The sequence below is a fragment of the Artemia sp. Qi Xiang Cuo genome, chromosome 17 (assembly GCF_049724085.1).
Source record: "Artemia sp. Qi Xiang Cuo chromosome 17, ASM4972408v1, whole genome shotgun sequence".
Taxonomy (NCBI): Eukaryota; Metazoa; Arthropoda; class Branchiopoda; order Anostraca; family Artemiidae; genus Artemia; species Artemia sp. Qi Xiang Cuo.
The window spans coordinates 59,123,270-59,138,441 of NC_142810.1; the positions used below are offsets into that span (position 1 = coordinate 59,123,270).

The 15,172-nt window shown below is 32.8% G+C and overlaps 1 protein-coding gene across 1 annotated transcript in view; it reads right to left on the reverse strand.

Annotated features, from left to right (window-relative positions):
- The window catches only part of LOC148942415 (uncharacterized), a 148,774-nt gene that overhangs the window by 27,224 nt on the left and 106,378 nt on the right, over positions 1–15,172 (reverse strand). Inside the window, exons 6-7 of the mRNA XM_089103522.1 lie at positions 6,692–6,746; positions 687–843 (exon numbers count right to left, since the gene is read on the reverse strand). Of these exons, the coding sequence (XP_088959648.1) occupies positions 687–843; positions 6,692–6,746 (212 nt within the window). The remainder of the gene's footprint in view (positions 1–686; positions 844–6,691; positions 6,747–15,172) is intronic.

Here is a 15,172-nt window from a genome sequence, read left to right on the forward strand (position 1 = left end):
AGCTTAAAACGAAGAGAAATTATTACGTTGGGGATGAGGGGCTTCATCCCCTAGTCAATACCTCGCTCTTTACGCTAAAGTTCGAATTTAGTTCCAATTCTTTAAGAATGACCACTGAATCACAAAAGCCCTTTAATTAGAATAAATAGCTCTTTTGAAAGTACTAAAAAAAATTAGCGTAAAGGGCGAGTTATTGACTAGGGGGCGAACCACCTCATGTACGGAGAGAGGCAATGGGCGATGGAGCAATGGACATATTTTAAGTAATAAAAAGTAATCAAGATGTACAGCTTAATGTCTACGAGCCAAGGTCTGGCTGGCATATAGTAGGTGGACAGTAGAAATAGTCTCAAAGATGCAGTATGGTCGTCTAAAATTTGTAAATATTGGTCGTTCTTTTTTGTACTTTTTTGTATCATGTCATTGTTATTGCATCATACGTTAAACGCTGGGTTTGGATTTAGGGCTAACGGACAAGTTCTGGGCTTGGAGGTATCAGCTCAGGCTTAGAAGGAAATTTTCTGATGCATTTCTCCATTTAATTATGAGTGTTTGTATTTATAGGTCTTATTCATTATTGATCTCAAGATGAAGCCTAGGGGAAGTTTATAGTTCGTATTTTGGCCCAGTAAATATTGAATATCGTTCATCTACCCTATGGCAGAAACATGGTATTTAAAACTTACCTTGATCAACGTCCTCTCCGTCTGTACAAGAATAGAAATCCTCAAAATCGTTGTCCATCATTGTTTCACTTAAATCAACCCTTCTCCTTCTTTTTACTGAACAGTGTAGCTTTCGCCCTAATCTCCGATCAAGAAGTCTATACCAGCCATCGACTTCCTGGAATTTGGAGGAATGGTATGTTAGATATTGAGTTATCTACAGGGTCATAACCAGGATTTTTTTCGGAGGGGGAGGGGAATTACAAAAAAAAGGAAACCGATAAAATTATTTATATACATTTTTGTTACGTTTTTACGAATCGGACAAACATTTTGGGGGGGGGGGCAGAGTTCAAACACCCTAGCCCCCCTAGACACAGCCTTGTGTATCTGACTTAGAGTACCAAGAACATCGAAATAAAACACTTTTGGTCCCTACTCCCATCTTTGGTCTATTAATACCTGGAAAAAAGACTTAATATTTCATTAGTTACTTCGGTGCAGTTTTTCGGAGGGAAGGGAGGTACAAAAAAAAATATCAAAATTTGTATAAAAACATTTTTTTACGTTATTACCAGTCTGATAAAAATTCCAGGGGAGGGGGGGGGGGGTAAACCCGGTAGCCCCTTGGATAAGCCTCTCTTCTCTTTAATTTTTCTTACTATTTTTTTTAGGATTGGTTGAACTCTACTTCGTTTTATTGCAATTCCATTTTTGTTATTTGTTTACTTTTTTGCCGAGTCCGAGTTAGTTTTTAATCAATTCGTTTGTATTTTCCCTTCTTTACAGGCTAAGGAGCCTCTGTGGGGATTGGTGCCGTGGACTCGGAATAAATTACTGGGCACCATTTTATGAGCATATGTGGTAAAATATGTTGCCAGTTAATGGTCTAATGACATTCCGAAATTTTAGAAGAAGATTTTAATCTCTTCGTGGTGTGGAATCCATTCTTCCCTTGCTGTACATAGAAATTTTTTTTCGGATAATGAACATGGGTTTGTGCTGCACAAGTACCAATCTCCTGATGCAATGTCTTCGTCCGGGAGTGCAATACGAGGTTGGGGGCAAATCATGCGACGTTTCACGTGTTTTCCTCCCAGATTTCTTCAGATACCCATTTAAAGCAGGGTCGACTCTGGCTGAGATTACAGTGTCCCACCATTGACCCCCGTTCCAAACCAAACAACCAACGACACTAATATTCGAACCCATGACCCTAGGATTCGCAGTCTGGAGCACTAACGTCTGGACTAAGACGGCTCAAAAATGATTTGCTGTACACGAGTTCAAACAATTGCTTGCTATATTGTAATGTTTCATTAATGTGTGTGTAACCATGCACTTATGCGGGAATTTATTTTGAGGAAGGCTTGAGCTTTCAAGCGCGGGGGGGGGGGGGCACATATTCAGAAAAGTCCCAAATAAGAAAATGTAAGAACTTGTAGGACGAATTATAACAGTCCTAGATTTTAGGGTGCATTAGATTTTGCGGTGCACTTGAGCGCATGAATGCCCCTTCCCGGGTAAAAGTCTACCCCTGGACTATTCCTTCTGTTTGTAAAAAAAAAATACTTATGTCAATATTCTTAATTTTGACCTGGCACGTAAACATGCTTTTTTAGGGAGCGAGTAGGGTTAATCCAAACTCATTACCGTCAAAATGGCTAACGGCGATAAAAACATACGATGGGAAATTTTGAGGGAAAATAAAGAACGGGATTTCTGGAGTACCAGTCAAGGAGACCTCTCACTCACGTGCTTGATATTGATAGCCTTAACATCGATTTACGCCAAATATTTTAATACCTGAGTAGCCTATCAATATTTTAGAGTCTATAAGGGACGATAATTATGAGAAAATAAGGTTAAATTTAAAATATTTGACCAGACATCTCTTCCCTCTATATGAACGAAAATAAAATGAAAATATTTTTGTTGTTTTATTCTAGTTGATAATGGTACGCAAGTGAAGGTAATCAGGAAATCGCACAAGCATGAATAATTAGTATGAAGTATGAAGGGTACAACTGCCGACAAGATTTACAAACGATTAAAAAATTAAATAAATTAAAAAAAAACAATGCTACTATAAGAAATACACTAAATTGTATTATTGTCAACACAAGTTATCGCAAATACTGCCGGGATAATAAACGCACATCTGGGTCTTGCTCTTGAAATTACTAACCAAGTAAAGAAAACGGTATGTTTTGGGATGCCTCCTCTCTGCTGTGTAACCACGTTTGCCCTATATTGCCCTAAAACCAACTTCATCTTCCCTCGTATTTACACTTTCTTTCCAAAATGATATTTGCAAGAAGTGATAAAGCTTCATGGATGAAAGCTTTCATAGGCAGCACGCTAGCGCTGCCTAAGTAAAGAACGATGTGGGCACAATCTGTTTTTTTTCAGCCGGGCACTTAGTATCGAAGGAGTTGTCGTAGAAACTTCAAAAAGGGCTCATTCGATTGAAAATTGGAGTGGCTAGTGCACTTTTTAATAGTCGAAAGTGATTGGAGGGCAACCAGCCCCCCCCCACGCCGATCATTCCCCCAAACACATCCAATTCAAATTTTGAAATAGAAATTTTGTTCAGCGTAGTTGATTTCCTGATAGAAAATTTTTTTTTGGGGAGGACACTCCCCCACAACCCTCAGGGCAAGGGTTTTAAGTTATGCTCTGGGGGCGTATAATGTTTTTGACGAAGACATTCATGTAGAAACTTCAAAACAGGCTGATTTGATAGACTATTAGAGGGATGGTACCCTTTACGATGGCCAGACATGACGTGTTTGCAACCAGTGCCACACCCCCCCCACGCATCTTATCCCGCTAAACCCGCCCCCTCAAACTTTTTAGATAGCCATTTGGTTAAACAAATTTTATTATCCGTCGTAAAATATATTTTTACAACGCTCCCCCACAACCCTCAGGGCAAGGTTTTTAAGTTATGCCCTGGGGGCATATAGGGTTTTTATAGAAGGAGTTGTCGTAGAAACTTCAAAAAAGGCTCATTCGATGGGAAATTCAAAGGGCTAGCGCACTTTTTAATAGTCGAAAGTGATTAGAGGGCAACTAGCCCCCCCCCCCACGCCCATCATTTCCCCAAACACATCCAATCAAAATTTTGAGATAGCCATTTTGCTCATAGTAGTTGATTTCCAGATAGTAAATATGTTTTTGAGGAGGACACTCCCCCACAACCCTCGGGGAAAAACCCTCGGGTTTTAAGTTATGCCCTGAGGGCATATAAGAACGATGTTGGCACAATGTACTATTTATTATTTTTTTTCCTTTAGAGCTGGGCACTTCATACGGAGGGAGTTGTCGTAGAAACTTCAAAAGGGGCTCATTTGATTGGAAATTGAGAGTTCTAGTGGCCTTTTTAATAGTTGAAAGTGATTGGAGGGCAACTGCGCCCCCCCCCCCCCCCACGCTCATCATTCCCCCAAACACAGCCAATTAAAGTTTCGAGATAGCCATTTTGTTCAGCGTAGTTGATTTCCAGACAGAAAATATGTTTTGAGGAGGACACTCCCCCACAACCCTCAGGGCAAGGGTTTTAATTTATGTCCTGGGGGCATATAAGAACGATGTTCGCACAATTTACTATTTATTATTTTTTTCCTTTAGAGCTGGGCACTTCATATAGAAGGGGTCGTCGTAGAAACTTCAAAAGGGGCTCATTTGATTGGAAATTGAGAGTTGGAAATTTGGCTCATTCGATTGGAATTTCAGAGTTAAACTGAAAATGCACATGAATGTGCATTGTCAGTTTAATATAAATATACTGATATTTAGTAATCAAAATGTTAATATTATTTGATGTATTAAAGTTATAAAAGTAAAAACATTTATATTTTTTCAATAAAGTGCAAATTTTGTTCTGGCCTTGGGAAGGCATAGGGGTTTTGCGCCCAACTTATGTTAATTTCTGCTCGTTTTGAGTTTGACTCGGTTAATTATTGTAATTTCTGTTACAATATCTGTCAGAACAAAATTTGCACTTTACTGAAAAAATATAAATTTTTTTACTTTTATAACTTTAATAAATCAAATAATATTAACATTTTGATTACTAAATTTCAGTATATGTATATTAAACTGACAATGCACATTCATTTGTATTTTTTCAGTAAAGTGCAAATTTTGTTCTGGCCTTGGGAAGGCATAGGGGTTTTGCACCCAACTTAGTTAATTTTTGATCGTTTTGAGTTTGACTCGGTTAATTATTGTAATTTCTGTTCGTTTTGGGTTTCATTTATTTATCGATGCTGATTTGTGGTAGTTTTACGCTTGGTAGATTATTTGATTTTATTTTTGCTCATTTTTTGTTTAACTGAGTTCTTTACTTTTCTTTGAAAAACTTATTTTTTGGAAAAAGTTTTTTAAATTAATAGGAGTAAAGAACTGTTCTTTGGTTCCAGGTTCAAAAAAATGAGCAGCGAGAGCAGTTCCAAAGGGATGAAGCTTCTCCACTCTTTTGATAACTGGCTTATTATAATATTAATTAAAAAAAAATTCTACAAAATAAGATTTTCAAAGAAAATTAAAGAGCTCCATTAAACCAAAAATGAGCAGAAATAAAGTCAAATAATCTTCCAAGCGTAAAATTACCAAAAACCACTATCAATAAATAAATGAAATACAAAACGAACAGATATTGTGATAAATAACCGAGTCAACTCAAAAAAAGCAGAAATTAACATAAGTAGCGCTGACACCCCCATGCTTTCTGAAGATCAAAAGATAATTTGCTTTTTACCGAAAACAAAATTCATATTAAACAGTTTAATGTTTTAGCTTTAATGAATTAAAAGATTTAAAATAGTAAAATTATAAAACTGAAAATATATATATATATATAAATTATAAAAAAAAATATAAAAAAATAATTCTACCCCAAGGAAATCAGCAAAAGGGTAGTTCCAAAGAAATGAGGTTTCTTCATTCACTTGTTGGTTTTCTTATTATAATAAAACTTTCTTACTCCTAAATTATTAAAAACAAATCCAGAACTACATCAATGGGTTAATGGTCGGGTGCTAATCAGCTTCTAATTTGTTGGTTATTTAAGTTGCTGTATCTAGTTATTGAACCAATATTTAATCTTTTCGACATCAGATTAAAGACATAGGAAATCGTTACCAGAATATACTTGCTTTAGTGTGGCGGCTCTTGGCAAAGTCGTGTAGGTCGACCAATCGACCCAAAGTCGACCCAGGTCGTAAATTTATCAAATCACAGATGAACACTGATCCAGCCCATAGAGAGGAACGGAGAATCAGAGGTCTCTTTCCTAAGGGTGAGGGGGCAAAATACAAAAAAGTTAGTTTTTATGCCACTAATATTCTGAAGTATTTCCTCTGAGCCAATCTAGGGGAAGGAGGATCCAACTCCCCTCACATCAGTTTCAGGTAAACATTTAAGGAATAGACAGGAGATTTTAATATTGCCTTGGAGAGCTTCACCCTTAATCCACGGGTTTATAGATGTAATACTCAAGGACACTCCTATTGGAATGACCTTTTAGATGGATCTCTACTGCACCATAAGACCGAGGTCATTACTTCTTTTCTTGTTTTATGAAGCAAACTTTTCTATGGATGACTCTTGTCAGTAGAAGTTTTGCAGAGAAAAACTTATATCTTTTTTAACACTATTTCCAACCGTCTTCCATCCCGAAAATTATTTTTAGTGAAAAAAACAAAACAAAACAAAATGATTAGTACTTGCCAGGAGTCCCAGGACTAGAGAAATGCCATCGTTTTTTTTTTTGTTTTTTTTTATGCGAGAATCTATGAAAAATGTAAAAATGAAGCAACGAAAATCATCCACAAAACGACAATCCTATATTTTCAGGATTAACAATAATTTCATTTGAGTGACAAAAAACTTGATTTTTAGAATTACTTTTATGGGAGTATCTTTACTCCCAAGTCTATGTTACTTCTAGATAGATGTTACGCAAAATATTTTAAAAAGAAAGAAGGAAAAGAAACCGAAAAGTAAAGAGATGCATATACCTTTCGAATAAGATGACGAATACCAAATGACAGACATCCAATTAACTGGCTGCATCTGGAAAAAAAAGTGATAAATAATAATGAGATAACAATAAAGAAAACAAGGCTATTTCCTAAAAAAAAGTGATATTGAAATTTGAATCAAACAAAAATGTTTCCCTCTAAGCAAGTGCAATATATATCTATTGTGCAAATAAAGTAGCTGCTGAGATGTCCTGACACGATCAGCTAACAGTTAGTCAAGCAATAATAAGTAATAAACTGTACAAAAACGTGCAGAAATTATTTGAAAAAAACTACGTTTTCTAAAGAGTTAAAGAGGCTGAGTCACAAGTTCGAACCTTAAAACGTACTATTTGATAAATATTACGATATCTAAAGAGTTAAAGAGGCTGAGTCACAAGTTCGAACCATAAAACGTATTATTTGAAAAAAACTACGTTTTCTAAAGAGTTAAAAAGGCTGAGTCACAAGTTCGAACCTTAAAACGTATTATTTGAAAAATATTACTTTTTCTAAAGAGTTAAAGAGGCTGAGTCACAAGTTCGAACCTTAAAACTTATTATTTGATAAAAATTACGTTATCTAAAGAGTTAAAGAGGCTGAGTCACAAGTTCGAACCTTAAAACGTATTATTTGAAAAAAACTACGTTTTCTAAAGAGTTAAAAAGGCTGAGTCACAATTTCGAACCTTAAAACGTATTATTTGAAAAAAACTACGTTTTCTAAAGAGTTAAAGAGGCTGAGTCACAAGTTTGAACCTTAAAACGTATTATTTGAAAAAAACTACGTTTTCTAAAGAGTTAAACAGGCTGAGTCACAAGTTCGAACCTTAAAACGTATTATTTGAAAAAAAACTACTTTTTATAAATAGTTAAAGAGGCTTTGTCACAAGTTCGAACCTTAAAACGTATTATTTGAAAAAAAGTACGTTATCTAAAGAGTTAAAGAGGCTGAGTCACAAGTTCGAACCTTAAAAAGTATTATTTGAAAAAAACTACGTTTTCTAAAGAGTTAAACAGGCTGAGTCACAAGTTCGAACCTTAAAAAGTCTTATTTGAAAAAAATTACGTTTTCTAAAGAGTTAAAGAGGCTGAGTCACAAGTTCGAACCTTAAAACGTATTATTTGAAAAAAAATACGTTTTCTAAAGAGTTAAAAAGGCTGAGTCACAAGTTCGAACCTTAAAACGTATTATTTGAAAAAAAAAACTACGTTTTCTAAAGAGTTAAAGAGGCTGAGTCACAAGTTCGAACCTTAAAAAGTATTATTTGAAAAAAAACTACGTTTTCTAGAGAGTTAAAGAGGCTGAGTCACAAGTTCGAACCTTAAAACTTTTTATTTGAAAAAAACTACGTTTTCTAAAGAGTTAAAGAGGCTGAGTCACAAGTTCGAACCTTAAAACGTATTATTTGAAAAAATTACGTTTTCTAAAGACAAAAAAAAAAATTTTAAACAAGAAAAACGGGTTTTAATTTTCTATAAAGCAGTGAAATACTGCTTATTATTTACGTTTTCTAAAGAGTTAAAAAGGCTGAGTCACAAGTTCAAACCTTAAAACGTATTATTTGAAAAAAACTACGTTTTCTAAAGAGTTAAAAAGGCTGAGTCACAAGTTCAAACCTTAAAACGTATTATTTGAAAAAAAAAACTACGTTTTCTAAAGAGTTAAAAAGGCTGAGTCACAAGTTCGAACATTAAAACGTATTATTTGAAAAAAACTACGTTTTCTAAAGAGTTAAAGAGGCTGAGTCACAAGTTCGAACCTTAAAACGTATTATTTGAAAAAAACTACGTTTTCTAAAGAATTAAACAGGCTGAGTCACAAGTTCGAACCTTAAAACGTATTATTTGAAAAAAACTACGTTTTCTAAAGAGTTAAAGAGGCTGAGTCACAAGTTCGAACCTTAAAACGTATTATTTGAAAAATATTACGTTATCTAAAGAGTTAAAGAGGCTGAGTCACAAGTTCGAACCTTAAAACGTATTATTTGAAAAAAAATACGTTTTCTAAAGAGATAAAAAGGCTGAGTCACAAGTTCGAACCTTAAAACGTATTATTTGAAAAAAAATACGTTTTCTAAAGAGTTAAATAGGCTGAGTCACAAGTTCGAACCTTAAAACGTATTATTTGAAAAAAATTACGTTTTCTAAAGAGTTAAAGAGGCTGAGTCACAAGTTCGAACCTTAAAACGTATTATTTGAAAAAAACTACGTTTTCTAAAGAGTTATAGAGGCTGAGTCACAAGTTCGAACCTTAAAACGTATTATTTGAAAAAAACTAAGTTTTCTAAAGAGTTAAAAAGGCTGAGTCACAAGTTCGAACCTTAAAACGTATTATTTGAAAAAAATTACGTTATCTAAAGAGTTAAATAGGCTGAGTCACAAGTTCGAACCTTAAAACGTATTATTTGAAAAAAACTACGTTTTCTAAAGAGTTAAAGAGGCTGAGTCACAAGTTCGAACCTTAAAACGTATTATTTGAAAAAAACTACGTTTTCTAAAGAGTTAAAAAGGCTGAGTCACAAGTTCGAACCTTAAAACGTATTATTTGAAAAAAAATACGTTTTATAAAGAGTTAAAGAGGCTGAGTCACAAGTTCGAACCTTAAAACGTATTATTTTAAAAAAAATTACTTTTTATAAAGAGTTAAAGAGGCTGAGTCACAAGTTCGAACCTTAAAACGTATTATTTGAAAAAAACTACGTTTTCTAAAGAGATAAAGAGGCTGATTCACAAGTTCGAACCTTAAAACGTATTATTTGAAAAAAACTACGTTTTCTAAAGAGTTAAAGAGGCTGAGTCACAAGTTCGAACCTTAAAACGTATTATTTGAAAAAAACTACGTTTTCTAAAGAGTTAAACAGGCTGAGTCACAAGTTCGAACCTTAAAACGTATTATTTGAAAAAAATTACGTTTTCTAAAGAGTTAAAGAGGATGAGTCACAAGTTCGAACCTTAAAACGTATTATTTGAAAAAAACTACGTTTTATAAAGAGTTAAAAAGGCTGAGTCACAAGTTCGAACCTTAAAAAGTATTATTTGAAAAAAATTACGTTTTCTAAAGAGTTAAAGAGGCTGAGTCACAAGTTCGAACCTTAAAACGTATTATTTGAAAAAAACTACGTTTTCTAAAGAGATAAAGAGGCTGAGTCACAAGTTCGAACCTTAAAACGTATTATTTGAAAAAAACTACGTTTTCTAAAGAGTTAAACAGGCTGAGTCACAAGTTCGAACCTTAAAACGTATTATTTGAAAAAAATTACGTTTTCTAAAGAGTTAAAGAGGCTGAGTCACAAGTTCGAACCTTAAAACTTATTATTTTAAAAAAAATACGGTTTCTAAAGAGTTAAAGAGGCTGAGTCACAAGTTCGAACCTTAACACTTATTATTTGAAAAAAAATAAGTTTTCTAAAGAGTTAAATAGGCTGAGTCACAAGTTCGAACCTTAAAACGTATTATTTGAAAAAAACTACGTTTTCTAAAGAGTTAAAGAGGCGGAGTCACAAGTTCGAACCTTAAAACGTATTATTTGAAAAAAAATTACGTTTTCTAAAGAGTTAAAGAGGCCGAGTCACAATTTCGAACCTTAAAACGTATTATTTGAAAAAAAAACTACGTTTTCTAAAGAGATAAAGAGGCTGAGTCACAAGTTCGACCCTTAAAACGTATTATTTGAAAAAAAACTACGTTTTCTAAAGAGTTAAAGAGGCTGAGTCACAAGTTCGAACCTTAAAACGTATTATTTTAAAAAAACTACGTTTTCTAAAGAGTTAAAGAGGCTCAGTCACAAGTTCGAACCTTAAAACGTATTATTTGAAAAAAATTACGTTTTCTAAAGAGTTAAAGAGGCTGAGTCACAAGTTCGAACCTTAAAACGTATTATTTGAAAAAAACTACGTTTTCTAAAGAGTTAAAGAGGCTGAGTCACAAGTTCGAACCTTAAAACGTATTATTTGAAAAATATTACGTTATCTAAAGAGTTAAAGAGGCTGAGTCACAAGTTCGAACCTTAAAACGTATTATTTGAAAAAACTACGTTTTCTAAAGAGTTAAAAAGGCTGAGTCACAAGTTCGAACCTTAAAACGTATTATTTGAAACAAAAATACGTTTTCTAAAGAGTTAAAGAGGCTGAGTCACAAGTTCGAACCTTAAAACGTATTATTTGAAAAAAACTATGTTTTCTAAAGAGATAAAGAGGCTGAGTCACAAGTTCGAACCTTAAAACGTATTATTTGAAAAAAACTAAGTTTTCTAAAGAGTTAAAGAGGCTGAGTCACAATTTCGAACCTTAAAACGTATTATTTTAAAAAAATTACGTTATCTAAAGAGTTAAAGAGGCTGAGTCACAAGTTCGAACCATAAAACGTATTATTTGAAAAAAACTACGTTTTCTAAAGAGTTAAAGAGGCGGAGTCACAAGTTCGAACCTTAAAACGTATTATTTGAAAAAAAAATTACGTTATCTAAAGAGTTAAAGAGGCCGAGTCACAAGTTCGAACCTTAAAACTTATTATATGAAAAAAACTACGTTTTCTATAGAAACGATCAGCTGACACGTTTTCTATAGACACGTTTTCTATAGACACGATCATTCTATAGACACGATAGACACGAACCTGACACGATCAGCTAACAGTTAGTCAAGCAATAATAAGTAATAAACTGTACAAAAACGTGCAGAAATTATTTGAAAAAAACTACGTTTTCTAAAGAGTTAAAGAGGCTGAGTCACAAGTTCGAACCTTAAAACGTATTTTTTGAAAAAAATTACGTTATCTAAAGAGTTAAAGAGGCTGAGTCACAAGTTCGAACCTTAAAACGTATTATTTGAAAAAACTACGTTTTCTAAAGAGTTAAAAAGGCTGAGTAACAAGTTCGAACCTTAAAACGTATTATTTGAAAAAAATTACGTTTTCTAAAGAGTTAAAGAGGCTGAGTCACAAGTTCGAAACTTAAAACGTACTATTTGATAAAAATTACGTTTTCTAAAGAGTTAAAGAGGCTGAGTCACAAGTTCGAACCTTAAAACGTATTATTTGAAAAAAACTACGTTTTCTAAAGAGTTAAAAAGGCTGAGTCACAAGTTCGAACCTTAAAACGTATTATTTGAAAAAAATTACGTTTTATAAATAGTTAAAGAGGCTGAGTCACAAGTTCGAACCTTAAAACGTATTATTTGAAAAAAACTACGTTTTCTAAAGAGATAAAAAGGCTGAGTCACAAGTTCGAACCTTAAAACGTATTATTTGAAAAAAAATACGTTTTCTAAAGACTTAAAAAGGCTGAGTCACAAGTTCGAACCTTAAAACGTATTATTTGAAAAAAACTACGTTTTCTAAAGAGTTAAAGAGGCTGAGTCACAAGTTCGAACCTTAAAACGTATTATTTGAAAAAAAATTACGTTTTCTAAAGAGTTAAAGAGGCTGAGTCACAAGTTCGAACCTTAAAACGTATTATTTGAAAAAAAAACTACGTTTTCTAAAGAGATAAAGAGGCTGAGTCACAAGTTCGACCCTTAAAACGTATTATTTGAAAAAAACTACGTTTTCTAAAGAGTTAAAGAGGCTGAGTCACAAGTTCGAACCTTAAAACGTATTATTTGAAAAAAACTACGTTTTCTAAAGAGTTAAAGAGGCTCAGTCACAAGTTCGAACCTTAAAACGTATTATTTGAAAAAAACTACGTTATCTAAAGAGTTAAACAGGCTGAGTCACAAGTTCGAACCTTAAAACGTATTATTTGAAAAAAACTACGTTTTCTAAAGAGTTAAAGAGGCTGAGTCACAAGTTCGAACCTTAAAACGTATTATTTGAAAAATATTACGTTATCTAAAGAGTTAAAGAGGCTGAGTCACAAGATCGAACCATAAAACGTAATATTTGAAAAAAACTACGTTTTCTAAAGAGTTAAAAAGGCTGAGTCACAAGTTCGAACCTTAAAACGTATTATTTGAAACAAAAATACGTTTTCTAAAGAGTTAAAGAGGCTGAGTCACAAGTTCGAACCTTAAAACGTATTATTTGAAAAAAACTATGTTTTCTAAAGAGATAAAGAGGCTGAGTCACAAGTTCGAACCTTAAAACGTATTATTTGAAAAAAACTACGTTTTCTAAAGAGTTAAAGAGGCTGAGTCACAAGTTCGAACATTAAAACTTATTATTTTAAAAATATTACGTTTTCTAAAGAGTTAAAGAGGCTGAGTCCCAAGTTCGAACCATAAAACGTATTATTTGAAAAAAACTACGTTTTCTAAAGAGTTAAAGAGGCGTAGTCACAATTTCGAACCTTAAAACTTATTATTTGAAAAAAAAATTACGTTATCTAAAGAGTTAAAGAGGCTGAGTCACAAGTTCGAACCTTAAAACGTATTATATGAAAAAAACTACGTTTTCTATAGACACGATCAGCTGACACGTTTTCTATCGACACGTTTTCTATAGACACGATCATTCTATAGACACGATAGACACGAACCTGACACGATCAGCTAACAGTTAGTCAAGCAATAATAAGTAATAAACTGTACAAAAACGTGCAGAAATTATTTGAAAAAAACTACGTTTTCTAAAGAGTTAAAGAGGCTGAGTCACAAGTTCGAACCTTAAAACGTATTATTTGAAAAAAATTACGTTATCTAAAGAGTTAAAGAGGCTGAGTCACAAGTTCGAACCTTAAAACGTATTATTTGAAAAAAATACGTTTTCTAAAGAGTTAAAAAGGCTGAGTCACAAGTTCGAACCTTAAAACGTATTATTTGAAAAAAATTACGTTTTCTAAAGAGTTAAAGAGGCTGAGTCACAAGTTCGAACCTTAAAACGTATTATTTGATAAAAATTACGTTATCTAAAGAGTTAAAGAGGCTGAGTCACAAGATCGAACCTTAAAACGTATTATTTTAAAAAAAATACGTTTTATAAAGAGTTAAATAGGCTGAGTCACAAGTTCGAACCTTAAAACGTATTATTTGAAAAAAATTACGTTTTCTAAAGAGTTATATAGGCTGAGTCACAAGTTCGAACCTTAAAACGTATTATTTGAAAAAAACTACGTTTTCTAAAGAGTTAAAAAGGCTGAGTCACAAGTTCTAACCTTAAAACGTATTATTTGAAAAAAAAAACTACGTTTTCTAAAGAGTTAAAGAGGCTGAGTCACAAGTTCGAACCTTAAAACGTATTATTTGAAAAAAAACTACGATTTCTAAAGAGATACAGAGGCTGAGTCACAAGTTCGAACATTAAAACGTATTATTTGAAAAAAACTACGTTTTCTAAAGAGTTAAAGAGGCTGAGTCACAAGTTCGAACCTTAAAACGTATTATTTGAAAAAAATTACGTTATCTAAAGAGTTAAAAAGGCCGAGTCACAAGTTCGAACCTTAAAACGTATTATTTGAAAAAAACTACGTTTTCTAAAGATTTAAAAAGGCTGAGTCACAAGTTCGAACCTTAAAACTTATTATTTTAAAAAAAAAACTACGTTTTCTAAATAGTTAAAAAGGCTGAGTCACAAGTTCGAACCTTAAAACGTATTATTTGAAAAAAACTACGTTTTCTAAAGAGTTAAAGAGGCTGAGTCACAAGTTCGAACCTTAAAACGTATTATTTGAAAAAAACTACGTTTTCTAAAGACTTAAACAGGCTGAGTCACAAGTTCGAACCTTAAAACGTATTATTTGAAAAAAAATACGTTTTCTAAAGACTTAAAGAGGCTGAGTCACAAGTTCGAACCTTAAAACGTATTATTTGAAAAATATTACGTTATCTAAAGAGTTAAAGAGGCTGAGTCACAAGTTCGAACCTTAAAACTTATTATTTGAAAAAAACTACGTTTTCTAAAGAGTTAAAGAGGCTGAGTCACAAGTTCGAACCTTAAAACGTATTATTTGAAAAAAACTACGTTTTCTAAAGAGTTAAAAAGGCTGAGTCACAAGTTCGAACCTTAAAACGTATTATTTGAAAAAAATTACGTTTTCTAAAGAGTTAAAGAGGCTGAGTCACAAGTTCGAACCTTAAAACATATTATTTGAAAAAAACTACGTTTTCTAAAGAGTTATAGAGGCTGAGTCACAAGTTCGAACCTTAAAACGTATTATTTGAAAAAAACTACGTTTTCTAAAGAGTTAAAAAGGCTGAGTCACAAGTTCGAACCTTAAAACGTATTATTTGAAAAAAATTACGTTATCTAAAGAGTTAAAGAGGCTGAGTCACAAGTTCGAACATTAAAACTTTTTTTTTAAAAAAAACTAATTTTTCTAAAGAGTTATAGAGGCTGAGTCACAAGTTCGAACCTTAAAACTTATTATTTGAAAAAAACTACGTTTTCTAAAGACTTAAAAAGGCTGAGTCACAAGTTCGAACCATAAAACGTAGTATTTTAAAAAAACTACGTTTTCTAAAGAGTTAAAGAGGCTGAGTAACAAGTTCGTAACATAAAAAGTTTTTATTTTAAAAAAACAACTTTTTCTAATTAGTTAAAGAGG